The sequence below is a fragment of the Littorina saxatilis genome, linkage group LG14 (assembly GCF_037325665.1).
Source record: "Littorina saxatilis isolate snail1 linkage group LG14, US_GU_Lsax_2.0, whole genome shotgun sequence".
Taxonomy (NCBI): domain Eukaryota; kingdom Metazoa; phylum Mollusca; class Gastropoda; order Littorinimorpha; family Littorinidae; genus Littorina; species Littorina saxatilis.
This window is the reverse complement of record NC_090258.1, coordinates 30,298,437-30,313,791: the sequence shown is the minus strand read 5'-3', so window position 1 is coordinate 30,313,791 and position 15,355 is coordinate 30,298,437. Positions and strand designations below refer to the sequence as shown.

General features: G+C 40.6%; 1 protein-coding gene across 1 annotated transcript in view; it reads right to left on the bottom strand.

Annotated features, from left to right (window-relative positions):
* Positions 1–15,355, bottom strand: part of LOC138947541 (transient receptor potential cation channel subfamily M member-like 2) — a 102,899-nt gene that overhangs the window by 38,297 nt on the left and 49,247 nt on the right. Inside the window, exons 18-26 of the mRNA XM_070319032.1 lie at positions 14,418–14,643; positions 13,323–13,427; positions 11,230–11,312; positions 8,860–8,904; positions 6,756–6,846; positions 5,778–5,906; positions 3,332–3,586; positions 2,313–2,487; positions 1,307–1,466 (exon numbers count right to left, since the gene is read on the bottom strand). Coding sequence (XP_070175133.1) covers positions 1,307–1,466; positions 2,313–2,487; positions 3,332–3,586; positions 5,778–5,906; positions 6,756–6,846; positions 8,860–8,904; positions 11,230–11,312; positions 13,323–13,427; positions 14,418–14,643 — 1,269 coding nt within the window. The remainder of the gene's footprint in view (positions 1–1,306; positions 1,467–2,312; positions 2,488–3,331; positions 3,587–5,777; positions 5,907–6,755; positions 6,847–8,859; positions 8,905–11,229; positions 11,313–13,322; positions 13,428–14,417; positions 14,644–15,355) is intronic.

The window sequence follows — 15,355 nt, the reverse complement described above, 5'->3', positions numbered from 1 at the left end:
TTATATGAGGCATCAGATGGACAGGAAGAAATTGCTATTCACAACACAATGAGTCACGTTCACATAAAATTTGAGCCCGGTCACTTTTATAGTTTCCGAGAAAAGCCCAACGTTAAGTTGTGTGTTGCCGAACAGAAAAGGCTAGTTATCTCCCTTGTTTTTCTGATAACGTTCGTAAAAGGCTACAGATGTAAATACTTTGATGTAAAGAATAATCCTACAAAGTTTCAATCACATCCGATGAACTTTGTCAAAGATATAAAATGTCTAATTTTTCCTTTGACGCTGACCTGTGACCTTGAAAAAGGTCAAAGGTCAACGAAACCATCGTTAAAGTGTAGAGGTCATTGGAGGTCACGACTAAACAAAATATGAGCCCGATCGCTTTGATAGTTTCTGAGAAAAGTCCAACGTTAAGGTGGTGTCTACGGACGGCCGGCCGGACGGCCGGCCGGCCGGCCGGACAGACTAACACTGACCGATTACATAGAGTCACTTTTTCTCAAGTGACTCAAAAACAAGAAAACGAGTGCAGAAAACGCAATGAAAGCGAAAGCGCTCGAGTCGCACACTTATTTTCCTGTCAAGTAGGTTTAATTTGTACACATTAGAAAAAAAAGTTTAAAAAAAAAAAGTGATTGCCTACCTTCCTACCCTATTTTTTTTGGCTATGTTACCGTAACCACACCTATTTTTTTTTTTGCCTCGGAGCCCCCCTCTATCTTGCTCTCTCTCTATTGCCTTTCCATGTAAGTTTCTCTCCCATCTCTCTCTATTGCCTTTCCATGTAAGTTTCTCTCCCATCTCTCTCTATTGCCTTTCCATGTAAGTTTCTCTCCCATCTCTCTCTATTGCTTTTCCATGTAAGTTTCTCTCCCATCTCTCTCTTTCCTATCAAGTCCTCTGAATCTTCATTCCTTTCAATCTGTTTTAATCCATCTTTCTCATTGCCTCCAAAATCAACCAAACACCCACTGGAACAAGGCAATGAGAGGTAAATAAAGGATCAAATCAAAAGAACATTCTCTCTCCCCGCCCAACCCTCAGTGAGTCTCTCTCCCTCTCCCTCTTCACCTCTCCCCCCCTCTCTCTTTATACGGGGAGTAGAATCTTTGCAGCTCTCCCCGTTTGTCTGTCTCTGTCTGTCACTCTCTCTCTCCCTCTCTCTCTCTTGGTTTGGCGCCTTTCCGTTGATAAATCTGACGCCATTTTTATTTTAGGTCATGTGCCTGTACATAGATAAATGAACTTTTGTGTGATTGCAAAGATGATAAAAGAATATTTCTGAAATGCTGTAAAACCCCACCTGAACATAGCAATGAGGAGGTTGAGCAGCAGGACGTTGGTCATGAGGATATAGATGCCCGTCAGGACAGGTACCAGGTACTTGCCCACCTCGGATGGACACCTCACCTGATTGTACCCACTGTACAGCAAAGGGTCGTTGGTGCATTGCGTCGAGTCACCTGATAATATGGAAGTTTTACGCAGAATAAAAATCTTTATCCTCAAGATGCTTGAATTTTGCTACAGTAAGTTACCCCTTCTGTTAAGACCCCCCAATTTAAGACTCCCTCCTGTTTAAGACACTGCTTTCTCAGACTTTTTGTTCATAAACACTGTAAATTTACTCCCATTTGAAAACTCCCTCCTGTTTCAAGACCTGATTCAAGGGGGGGGGGGAGGGGGGGGAGGGGGGGGAGGGGGGGAGGGGGGGGGGGGTGGGGTTCACTGTAGTGTCTATGCTGTTGTGAAATGAGGATTGCATAACTGTGCGCGCATGGCAGTTATAGTCTGGGAGTCTTGGTAAACCGCCCAGTTACTGAAATAAGCAACAAAACTACTGAAATATAACAATTTTGACATAATTCAGTGCTCTCCAATACAACTACCTGGGGTTGGGCAACAAGTAAGGCATATGGTACAGTATGTGCAATCAATACTTCTTCTTCTTCTTCGTTCATGGGCTGAAGCTCCCAAATTCACTCATGATTATGCACCGTTTTTACCCCACCATTCAGGCAGCCATACGCCGCTTTCGGGGGAAATTCATTCCTTCAATTTGGTTATAATCTGGTTCAGCAGGTGCCCGTAACCGTTAATGTATCAGGGCAGAGCCTGTCGAAAAATCAAGTTTCGATCTGTTCGCGTACAAATTCAAACCTGCACAGGTTTCAGTATGTTACGAATGTTACAATCTCAAACTTCCTCCTTTGCCAATACAGGCTAAGATGTGCTCTGATTACAAAAGCAAAACAGTAAAATACAGATAATTAAAAAAAATGGATATATGTCTTATTTTCTAAATTAACCTTCAATGTCCTCCAGAAACAGTTCTCCATAGATTTGCCAGTAGGCCTTGCGAGGGAGGTGGTAGAGTAGTTTCCATGACAACTCTGTCTCTGGGTACAAGATGGCCTCTGACGCAATGGCGTACGCCCCGATAAACACCATCAGGATCACCACAAACCACATCAAGTCTCGGATCTGTAACACACAATGAAAACATTAAAAACCACACCAACAGTATTGCCTGAAACCCCATCTATCTAACTGATCCATCTGTATTTGAGCACACTGATTCAAAAAGAACTAACAATATACAGAAGAATCTCAGTTTTAAGACCCTCTGTTATAAAATTCCCTCTATCATAAGACCTCCTTTTCTCAGATGTTCCCTTCATAGTGTAAAATAAATGTACGTCCATTTCAAGACTCCGTCTCTGTTCACCTTTACCGGATCACTCTTTGGACTACACAGTCCGGATAGTGTGGATCGGGTACGACCCATACTTTTAAAGAAGGATTCAACGTAAAAAGTAGGGGTCGTACACGACACATTAATGACATCCCAATAGGGATAAACACCGTAAAAACCTTGTTTAATTCCATACGGGTCACCCACGACCCACATAATCCGGATTGCCTAGTTCAAATTACGTCATTGTTGATTTCTTTGTTTACAAAGATAAACCTTCAGAAAGTGGTCGATGGGAGGGTCCGAAGGTGTTGAGGATTACATAAAGTCTTAATCAAAAACTCCCAATAGTTTCAGAGATACAGGCACTTTTGTGAGGCTCTGGGTCGTCCACGACCCAGGAAGCACGGTAAAGGTAAAGACCTAATATTTTTTCAGATTTTAGGGGGTTGATATAGCAGAGGTACGATTGTAACAAAAAATACCTGAACAAGGAAAACAGCCCATCAACAACAAATCCACAAAACTTCTACTTCGATCATCTTTGTTCATGGGCTGAAACTCTCCCGTACACTTGTGTTTTTTTGCACGAATGGGCTTTTACGACTGTTTTTACCCCAACCAAAAACCCACCATTCTGCGGATCATGACAAGCTTTGGTCCCAGCTCCTTGTTCACGGAGAAGATGTGCAGGATGCGGAAGAAGAAACTGACGAGGTTGAGCGACAGGACAACCCGGGCAAACGAGAAGCAGGTGTCGTTGGGAATGAAGCGCAGAATCATCCCCACCGTGAACAACAAGATGGTGATGATGTCCAGCATGTTCCAGGAATCTGTGATGTACGTAACTAGTTTCGATCGCACTGAGTGAGCGTAGTTTGTCACCAACTGAAACACAGAGAGAAAAACAGATCGTCAGCATGGTCCAGGAATTTGTGATGTACGTAACTAAACTTGGCCAAAAAATTATTGCAACAAATTTCAAACCCAAATATTCATTAAAACTTTATATATGCAAGAGAAGGCCGTTCACTTAACCTTCAGGATCACCATTTGGATTAAATATTTCTTTTACAGGGATCACGTGACCGCCGCTCAAGTAAGGTTTTGAGATTATTACATTTCCAAAAATTACAATCTTTGCTGATTATTTTGATACCAGAATGATTGTTGTAGCTCAAAAATTGTAGAAGTTATGGCGGTTTGGAGTCAACACCTCCATCGCGAGCCTTTCTGAGAAAACAGACTTAGAAGATTGTGTACACTACTCCCACACTTTCTCCTTAGCAACCTGGTCTTAGAATTACCCAATCTTCTTGATTTTTTGCCAAAAGTTTGGGGATGCATCTCTGCACATTTTAATCCATAAGTGTAATGATGTGTTGATTTTAAGTGAACGTGCACCCCCCCCCCCCCCCCCCCGAACCCTAAAAAAAAACAAGTCGCGTAAGGCGAAATTACTCCATTTAGTCAAGCTGTGGAACTCACAGAATGAAACTGAAAGCACTGCATTTTTTCACACTGACCGTAGTCCGCCGCTTGTGCATAACGGAGTGAAACTGACGAGCCTGTTTAGCGCGGTAGTGGTTTCGCTGTGCTGCATAGCACGCTTTTCTGTATCTCTCTTCGTTTTAACTTTCTGAGCGTGTTTTTAATCCAAACATATCATACCTATATGTTTTTTGAATCAGGAACCGACAAGGAATAAGATGAAATTGTTTTTAAATCGATTTAGGAAATTTAATTTTGATCATAATTTTTATATTTTTAATTTTCAGAGCTTGTTTTTAATCCAAATATAACATATTTATATGTTTTTGGAATCAGGAAATGATGTAGAAAAAGATGAATATAAATTTGGATCGTTTTATATATATAAAAAAAAATTATTACAATTTTCAGATTTTTAATGACCAAAGTCATTAATTAATTTTTAAGCCACCAAGCTGAAATGCAATACCGAAGTCCGGCCTTCGTCAAAGATTGCTTTACAAAAATTTCAATCAATTTGATTGAAAAATGAGGGTGTGACAGTGCCGCCTCAACTTTTACAAAAAGCCGGATATGACGTCATCAAAAGTATTTATCGAAAAAAAGAAAAAAACGTCCGGGGATATCATTTCCAGGAACTCTCATGTCAAATTTCATAAAGATCGGTTCAGTACTTTGGTCTGAATCGCTCTACACACACACACACACACACACACAGACAGACAGACAGACAGACAGACAGACACACACATACACCACGACCCTCGTCTCGATTCCCCCTCTATGTTAAAACATTTAGTCAAAACTTGACTAAATGTAAAAACCCAAACAAACATACAGGAGCGAATGTCACACAGAGGCTAAAAAGTATCCAATACTTTGAATTTGACATATAATATGGTTAGAAATGGCTACAAATGTATATATCAAAGTCTCGCTCAAAGTCTCGCTACAAATGTATATATCAAAGTATAGATCCTCGCTCCTAATTGGTTAGAATCAAATGATTGTTTACGTCACGTTTTCTGAGGCTGGCTCGCTCAGCATGTGTCATACACACACGGAAAGCATAGCCCGCGAAAGGCCAAGCGCAGCCGGTTCTGTACATAATATATGCGATATGTAGGGGTTCTGCAAGGGTTAAGGGTATTTCTGTTTGCTCACAGATGGGTCGATTTGGGCGTGTTTATGATCATAATTGATAACTATAATTAACTATAATTAATTATTTCACCCACCTTTGATTAAAAAAACCGATACCATTTAAACGATAGATAAATGTTTGAAGACTTCATTGCACACCAAATCTCAATATCACCCAGGTTGACCCCCTGCACTGTTATTCATGCGGGTTGCGAGTTAAGACTGATTCCAAGAAAAGGGTCACAAAAAAGCTGAAAACGTATTGAATTTGTACCACTTGCCTAAAAATGTACTTCAAATGTACCAAAAATATACTGCCAACAAAATTCAGTTCATTGAGGTATACTGGAAATGTACCTGAGATATTTGGACTTTGCCATTTTTGTGTGTACTGAAAATGTACCAATATAACTTAGCCAATTCAAGTGAGCTACCCAGGACCCACCTGTCTCATCTCCTCCACGAAGATGGTGAAGACCCAGATGATGAGGATGCCCTCCAGGAAGTGGAAGGTGGAGGACAGCTGTACCACCAGGATGTAGCTGTACAGCCCCAGGAAGATCAGGTACGACAGCTGTGGACATAAAACACAACAGTTGTGTAAGCACTGATCGCCTTGAGGACAGCTGTGGACATAAAACACAACAGTTGTGTAAGCACTGATCGCCTGGAGGACAGCTGTGGACATAAAACACAACAGTTGTCTAAGCACTGATCGCCTGGAGGACAGCTGTGGACATAAAACACAACAGTTGTGTAAGCACTGATCGCCTGGAGGACAGCTGTGGACATAAAACACAACAGTTGTGTAAGCACTGATCGCCTTGAGGACAGCTGTGGACATAAAACACAACAGTTGTGTAAGCACTGATCGCCTGGAGGACAGCTGTGGACATAAAACACAACAGTTGTCTAAGCACTGATCGCCTGGAGGACAGCTGTACCAGTAGGATGTAGCTGTACAGGCCCAGGAAGATCAGGTATGACAGCTGTGCAGACATAAAACACAACATTTCTATAAGCACTGATCGCCTGGAGGATAGCTGTACCAGTAGGATGTAGCTGTACAGCCCCAGGAAGATCAGGTACGACAGCTGTGGATGCATAAGACATGACATAAGATTTTATTACAATCATGTGCAATTCACAGGAATGTTGCCTGGCTTGAGTATACATTCGCACATTAAAACATGACAAGGTCCAGAGCAAATTACACACACACACACGCCTTCTTTGCTCTTGATCTCTGAAAGCAAGCATTAGTAACCTGCATGAGTCATGTACACAATGGTGCAAAGAAGGGTCGGTAGACTTGCCTGTAGAGTAAATAGAGTAATTAAAGTCTGTAGTTTATCGGGCTAATGTCTCTAAAATCAAATCTTGTACAAACCTCAGATAAAAAAACATTTATAGTTATACTTACACAGTTGAGGATGAAAATGACGACAGGGGTGGTGTAGAACGCATGAAACTTCTCTAGAGCTGTCGGTCTTTTAGGCTGGTCTTCCTCCACACTACAAAACAATATCATTTTAACTTTTTATAAGAGTCAATCAAGTTTGGCCAAATATAAAAAAATATAATAAAAACAGATAGAAGTGAGGCTGATTGTGAATATTCCAAAATTCAGAGTTATTATTATTATTATCTGACTATCAAAAGTGTTTGTCTGTCTCAGCCTGTTCACTTGAAAGACCGTTCCAGGGCCGCAATACAGTGATGTAAACGTTCTGTTTTGTCATAAATTAACATTCCAATAACATACCTTTCTTGTTTCTTGGTTTAAACAACCAAAAGTGACAAGAAATTAAAATGAAAGATTCCTAGACCAATGAAAATGTCAATTGTACTGAAAAGGTGATCAATGACTTATAAAAGACTGCAAAATGTGCACAGTCAAATAAAACAAAACTAAAGTTCAAGTTCACACACTAAATCTCACTGGTAATAACAATACAAAGCTAGTATACAGATGTCTAAAACACTGTCACTGAGGCGATCTCACAAAGCATTACCATATTCAGAATCTGAACTGTGTCAGTCGATGAACATCAACAACAACAACAACAACCACAACAAATTACTCAAAAAATCTTCAACTCATTTGAGTTTGTATTAAGTATTAAATTTACTGGGGTCCTGCAACTTCAACCAACATAAAATTGCAAATTCTTTTCTTTTAAACTACGTAAAAATCAAAAAGTCACCAAATTTCAAAAGAAATTGGCACTGCTTTGTTGTTTTGACATTTGGCACAATAGTCCTGCAGCATACATTAAAGATCATGTTTAAGTCACCAGCCACACTAAACTTCTGTGATCGAAGCACAGAAAAGCAGTTTCGGTTCCAAGCAGGTGAATATAAGGTTATTTCAAAAGAAAGTACGTGGCACTGCGTTGTTGTTTGAAATGCACTATAATCATGTTATTAAATGTATCACAAGATATTATAAGCCATATTAAACTTCTGTGAAGCACACAAAAGCGGTTAGTGTTCCAAGAAGGTGAATATAAGGTAATATTTCAAATGAAATTGGCACTGCTTTGTTGTTTTAAAATGCACTTAATGATCATGTTACTATACATGTATCACAAGATATTATAAGCCAGTCACTTATAAACTTCTGTGCAGCACACAAAAGCGGTTAGCGTTTCAAGCAGGTGAATAGAGGAAATTATTTCAAATGAAATTGGCAGTGCTTTGTTGTTTTGAAATGCACTATGATCATATTATTACATGTATCACAAGATATTATAAGTCAGTCACTTATAAACTTCTGTGCAGCACACAAAAGCGGTTAGTGTCCCAAGCAGGTGAATATAAGGTTATTTAAAGAGAAAGTGGGCCGGGGCTGCTCTGTTATTTTGAAATTTGGCACAAGATCTGCAACATGGACTATGATCAAGTAGTCACACACACACCCCATTCACATACAGCCACACTAAACTTCTGTGCAGTTCACATACAGCCACACTAAACTTCTGTGCAGTACACATACAGCCACACTAAACTGCTGTGCAGTACACATACAGACTAAACTTCTGTGCAGCACACATACAGCCACACTAAACTTCTGTGCAGTACACATACAGCCACACTAAACTTCTGTGCAGTACACATACAGCCACACTAAACTTCTGTGCAGTACACATACAGCCACACTAAACTTCTGTGCAGTACAAAAAAGCCGTTTGGGTTCCAAGCGGGTGAATATAAGGTTATTTCAAAAGAAAGTGGCACAGCTAATGTTGTTTCGAAATGCACTTAATGATCATGGTAATTACCACATATATCACAAGATATTATAAGCCACACAAAAGGGGTTTTCGTTCCAAGCAGGTGAATGTATTGTGGTTATTTTAAGAGAAAGTGGCAGTGCTGTGTCGTTTTGAAATTTGGCGCAAGCACCGCAACATGGACTATGATCATGTTAGTCACCAGATACAGCCACACTAAACATGAGCACCGCAACATGGACTATGATCATGTTAGTCACAAGATACAGCCACACTAAACATGCATGTTACCTGGGATTCACTCCTTGCACTGTTTCCTCTTTTCTTTCCTCCTCACTTTAACGCAGCATTTGAGAAGGAAAAATCCATCATTTTATGCAGAGTGTTATTTGTTTTACAGCAAACAAAGTTTGTTTGTTTTTCTCATAAGAGTTTGAGGACACAGAAATAAACTTAAAACACTAAGCTGAATAAAAGTAAGGACTTGGTGGCCGAGTGGTAACGCACTTGCGCTCGGAAGCGAGAGGTTGCGAGTTCGACCCTGGGTCAGGGCGTTAGCAATTTTCTCCCCCCTTTCCTAACCTAGGTGGTGGGTTCAAGTGCTCTTTCGGATGAGACGAAAAACCGAGGTCCCTTCGTGTACACTACATTGGGGTGTGCACGTTAAAGATCCCACGATTGACAAAAGGGTCTTTCCTGGCAAAATTGTATAGGCATAGATAAAAAATGTCCACCAAAATACCCGTGTGACTTGGAATAATAGGCCGTGAAAAGTAGGATATGCGCCGAAATGGCTGCGATCTGCTGGTCGATGTGAATGCGTGATGTATTGTGTAAAAAATTCCATCTCACACGGCATAAATAGATCCCTGCGCCTTGAGTCAAAGTCTGGAGATACGCGCGCGATATAAGACTTCATATAATAATAATAATAACATACTACAATAAGGAATTCCGAATATAACTCTGTCAGGTTTGTATGGGTTGCTTTTACTGGGACAAAAATTGAAGGGGCTAATCACTAGCGTGGGGTGTGTCTGGAACATGTGGACAGGAGCACGTGTGAATTTATTTGTCCGAGAAAAAGCAAGGGTATTCACTCTTTCACAACCCATACAAACCCGACAGAGTTATTTCCAAACGATTTGTCTATTGACAACACACACACACACACACACTCAAAACACACACACACACACACAAACTACCCATTTTAATTCTGTAATACTCTCAACCTTCATACCTCTAGCTCCAGGTATCAAAAGTGCTTGCAAGGAAAGGAATATTAAGCACACTCCACAAGGTAGCAAATGTCACAACCTTTGTGAATCATTCATATCTATACCGCAGGAAAACATTGGATTCAGAATTTAAGCTGTGAAAGGTTTCATATCAAACTTCTCACTTGGCGACTGAATTGCATCCATGCTGTAATAATGGCATGCTCCTGTCATACCTGTCAAAGGTAGTTAAGAAATAAAAGATGTAATTCAAGCTTCTGCTTATTCAGAACTTAACAGCTTAAATGCACAGAGAGCTGAACGACACCATTAATCACAAGTTTCCACTGAAAAGAGGTACATCTACTCATTTGCATTTTTTGCCACAGAATACAATGTAAGACCCCCCAATTTAAGACTCAATCCTCCCTTTTAAGACCTTGTTTTCTCAGATTTTTTGTTTACAACCTCTGTAAATTTACCCTTTTAAGACCCTGTCCTTTTTAACTTAAGAAATTATTTTTGCGGACATTTATGAGGTCTAAAAGGGGGGTGCCACTGTACTCATGTTGTATTTGTTGCCACTGTACTCGTGTTGTATTTGTTGCCACTGTACTCGTGTTGTATTTGTTGCCACTGTACTCGTGTTGTATTTGTTGCCACTGTACTCATGTTGTATTTGTTGCCACTGTACTCGTGTTGTATTTGTTGCCACTGTACTCGTGTTGTATTTGTTGCCACTGTACTCATGTTGTATTTGTTGCCACTGTACTCGTGTTGTATTTGTTGCCACTGTACTCGTGTTGTATTTGTTGCCACTGTACTCGTGTTGTATTTGTTGCCACTGTACTCGTGTTGTATTTGTTGCCACTGTACTCATGTTGTATTTGTTGCCACTGTACTCATGTTGTATTTGTTGCCACTGTACTCGTGTTGTATTTGTTGCCACTGTACTCGTGTTGTATTTGTTGCCACTGTACTCATGTTGTATTTGTTGCCACTGTACTCGTGTTGTATTTGTTGCCACTGTACTCATGTTGTATTTGTTGCCACTGTACTCGTGTTGTATTTGTTGCCACTGTACTCGTGTTGTATTTGTTGCCACTGTACTCATGTTGTATTTGTTGCCACTGTACTCGTGTTGTATTTGTTGCCACTGTACTCGTGTTGTATTTGTTGCCACTGTACTCGTGTTGTATTTGTTGCCACTGTTTTCATCAAAATACTCACATTTTCAAAGAGCATTACAGAGAAGATTTGAAAAGAAGAAGGAAACTTAACTGAAAAATCATTATTAGAGATATGAAAAGGAGGATGCATCTTCAGTAAAAACCTGTGTAGATGCACAGAAAGTTCAATAATATGGATGCGTGCTACAACCACCACCAACAGTTTGCAAGATATCAATAACTGTGATTTTGTCATTTAAAAAAATACTCACACTTTCAACGAAGCTGCAGTGGCTTCCCTGCTAAACTGGGCTTCTGTCATTTCTCTCTTCAACGTAGGCCTATGATCTAGTGCCTGAACAAAACAAAAAGAATAGAAATCATGTTATTGTCAATGGCAGGTCTGATTAGGCAAGGACAATTTTTCAATGTTTCCGATTTTCCGACCGGCCCTATTTTTTCCTCCCTACTTGAAAACTTGTTTTGACCCTTGCAAAAAATAAAAAAATGAAAGTGACAAAACTCAATGTTGCAGACTTTACATTAGGAAAGTTACTCTATTCTAAAATCCAGGAGACAGTCAGCCTGAACAATTTCCGGCCAATAAAAAGACATATTAATGCACCTGTGCAAATAAAAAACAAACTTCAATAAAAAAAAAAATAATAAAAAAATAACCGACCTGTCTACCCTTAATTTTTGGAAGCTTGACATGGCAAACTTTTGTTTTGTTTTTTGGCCTTAGCATTTTGGACGCGACAATTCAGAGAAAAGTCACATAATACGATTTACAATCAATTTCTGTCTGTTGTGTATCTTGGATTTGTTTGTTTGTTTGTTTGCTTAACGCCCAGCCGACCACGAAGGGCCATATCAGGGCGGCGCTGCTTTGACATATAACGTGCGCCACACACAAGACAGAAGTCGCAGCACAGGCTTCGTGTCTCACCCAGTCACATTATTCTGACACCGGACCAACCAGTCCTAGCACTAACCCCATAATGCCAGACGCCAGGCGGAGCAGCCACTAGATTGCCAATTTTAAAGTCTTAGGTATGACCCGGCCGGGGTTCGAACCCACGACCTCCCGATCACAGGGCGGACGCCTTACCACTAGGCCAACCGTGCCGGTTCATATATAATGATGAATGATAATATTCCCCTCCAAAAAAACTCACATAGCTTACAGACCTAACTTAATCTACTAAGACTAAAGACAATGTGTAAAAGGCATGTATAATTCATAAAACTGGAGCAGGTAAGCTAGATAAAATAAAATAAAATAAAACAATTCAAATCAAAACATGTTTGCCATGAAAAATTAGTTTGAAGATATAACACACTATGTAACAGCCAAACATTAAATACAAAATACAAACTGCATGCTTTTTTCTTGTCACGTGACATTATTTGTCCTCGGAAATCCAAGGATTCTCACTCTTTCACAACCAATACAAACCTAACCTGAGTTATTTCCCAAATTCATCTATTCTAATAGCGCTCATAAAAACAAAACAAACAAGAGGCGAAGCCTTCAAGGCTCACGTAAGAAATCGACAAACAGTAACACAAACTCAATCACTCCGTCACACATACACACACACACAGTAAGCATAGGTGACACTGACTGTGCAAGAAAGCGAGACACTAGATCTAGATCTAGATCTGACTGCATGTAGCCTACTTACAGGGACACGACTGCCAACTAGTCTCGGCCCGCTCAAAATAATGACCGAGACTTTCAGTAATTCCTTCGCGTGACGTCTAACCCTCTTACGTCATAATGTGACGTCTTCAAATGACGAAATGTTAAAGTTTCTACCACAGACATACGCAGACCTGTGCACACTCAAAACGCTCATCAGTAGTAAACAAACCAAATTTCAGTAGTTTTTAAAATGATTCAGTGGTAAGCTGTAACGACAGTTCAAGACATAATTCTGCTCACAAAGCACATTTTCTTTTCCATGTTTCACTTCAATCACAAGTTGCCACGCCGACGCTGGACGAACTAAGTCTAAGAACAAAGACTCAATGCTGAGAACACGCGCGCTTCCGGTAAATCGGAAAACGTCTTTTCAGCGCAATGGTCAACTAATTGGTCAAAACATCTTAAAACAGAAAAAAGGTTTAAAAAAAAATTGTTTGAGTAAAACATCGGAATTTCGGAATTTTAAGTAAAAATCCGTAGCACCGTATTCTGCATATAAAAATCGGAGAAATTACGGAGAAACCGTACATGTGCACAGGTCTGCATACGCACGCACGCACGCACGCACAGACAGACAAAAGTTAGCATCGCATAGGCTACACTTACGTGAGCCAAAAACAACAAAAACAAAAAAGAGATGATTCCCTAACCCACCTTCCGTGACTTTCCAGGTGTGTATGTTTCCGACTGCAACCGTTCCTGGTCCTTAAACTTGATGACGTAGCAGATCAGCGGGAAGATGAACATGCTTGATATGAGCTGAAAGAGACAAGTGGTCTATACAGCGCAGCCTCCCGTTTTATACTTTGCAATTTATCAACTTGATGACGTAGCAGATCAGCGGGAAGATGAACATGCTTGATATGAGCTGAAAGAGACAAGTGGTCTATACAGTGCAGCCTCCCGTTTTATACTTTGCAATTTATCAACTTGATGACGTAGCAGATCAGCGGGAAGATGAACATGCTTGATATGAGCTGAAAGAGACAAGTGGTCTATACAGTGCAGCCTCCCGTTTTATACTTTGCAATTTATCAACTTGATGACGTAGCAGATCAGCGGGAAGATGAACATGCTTGATATGAGCTGAAAGAGAGATCACCACTTAGCAAATATAGGGTGAAAACAGTGGTCTATACAGTGCAGCCTCCATTTTTAGACTTTGCATTTTAAGAAATGTATACCCCTTTTAAGACCTTGACTTGGGGATTGTCAGCAGAAAATAATTCATGCACCGATTATCTTGAAGAATTAGCACACTGTTTTCTCTCTCTCTCTGTGTCTGTCTGTCAGTCTCTCTCTCTCTGTGTCTGTCTGTCAGTCTCTCTCTCTCTGTGTCTGTCTGTCAGTCTCTCTCTCTCTCTGTCTGTCTGTCAGTCTCTCTCTCTCTCTCTCTCTCTCTCTCTCTCTCTCTCTCTCTCTCTCTCTCTCACACACACACGCAAACACACACAGAGTCCATGGTCTATCTGTTCGTCTGTCTGTATCACTGTCTCTGCCTGCCTGCCGCCTGCATCTCTCTCTCTCACTTACGCACACACACACACACACACACAAACACACACACCCAAACACACACTCCATAAGCCTGTCTGTTTGTCTGTCTGTCTGCCTGTCTATATCTCTCTCTCTAGCATTTGTTTAAGGACAGGCTGTTAGACAAGGCAATATGCCTTAAACCTTTATCCTTTTAAAATGAAGTTTGTTGGTTGTTCTCCCTCTCTTCCTCTCTGATAATATACAACCAACCCTGATCAATCCGTTGTCCTGAGACATCTTCCCCATCCAGATCGAGTTGAGCAGCGACTGGCAGGCCGTTTGGGAAACGAACCGTTTGTTGTCAGCCTGTACGGCGATAAGAACGCAGGTCGCTTTGCCCCAGTTCTTCATTTCACGGATCAACAAGTCCTGGGCCTTCTGTTCGTCGTGTACGTAGCAGTTGTTGATCACTCCGATAGCAAGGGCTTCAAATTCACTGAAATGCAGATACAAATCATTTACTGTGTTTTTCTGTTCTTCACTGGTTTATTCTCTAAAAGGTTTCCATACATTATGGATGACATGTTGCGAAAACAAAAACCCACATTTCCCGCACATTTCAGTATTTTCTCACATTGCATTGCCTTTTTGTGATGCCTTTCCAATTTGAGCACTTAACTTGAGATTTCCTTCTTAGTTATTATTTATTCTGTTCTTTACTTGTTTATTCTCTAAAGGGTTTCCATACATTCTAGACAACATGCTGGGGGGGGGGTGAGGAAAAAAAAACACGTTTCTCAAACATTTCAGTATTTTTTCTCAATGCATGGTGGTTTGTGATGTCTTTTCAATTTGAGCACTTTAATTTTTTATCTTTCTTGTTATTATTTGTGCAAGCCATGACTTTCTATTACACTAGTCTCCACCTTGCAGGCAAGTCTAAACAAATGAGCCTCAGAAAAATGCAGAATAGCATTGCTGATCCTTTTTACAAACGAATATGTATTGATATCATTTGGAAACCAGTAGATGGACGCAGTGGCCAAGTGGATAAGACATCGCCGGGCCTCCATATAAGAAGGTCGTGAGTTCAAATCCCGGCCGCGGCCGCCTGGTGGGTTAAGGGTGGAGATTTTTCCAATCTCCCAGGTCAACTAATGTGCAGACCTGCTAGTCCCTTATCCCCCTCCGTGTGTTCACGCAAGCAC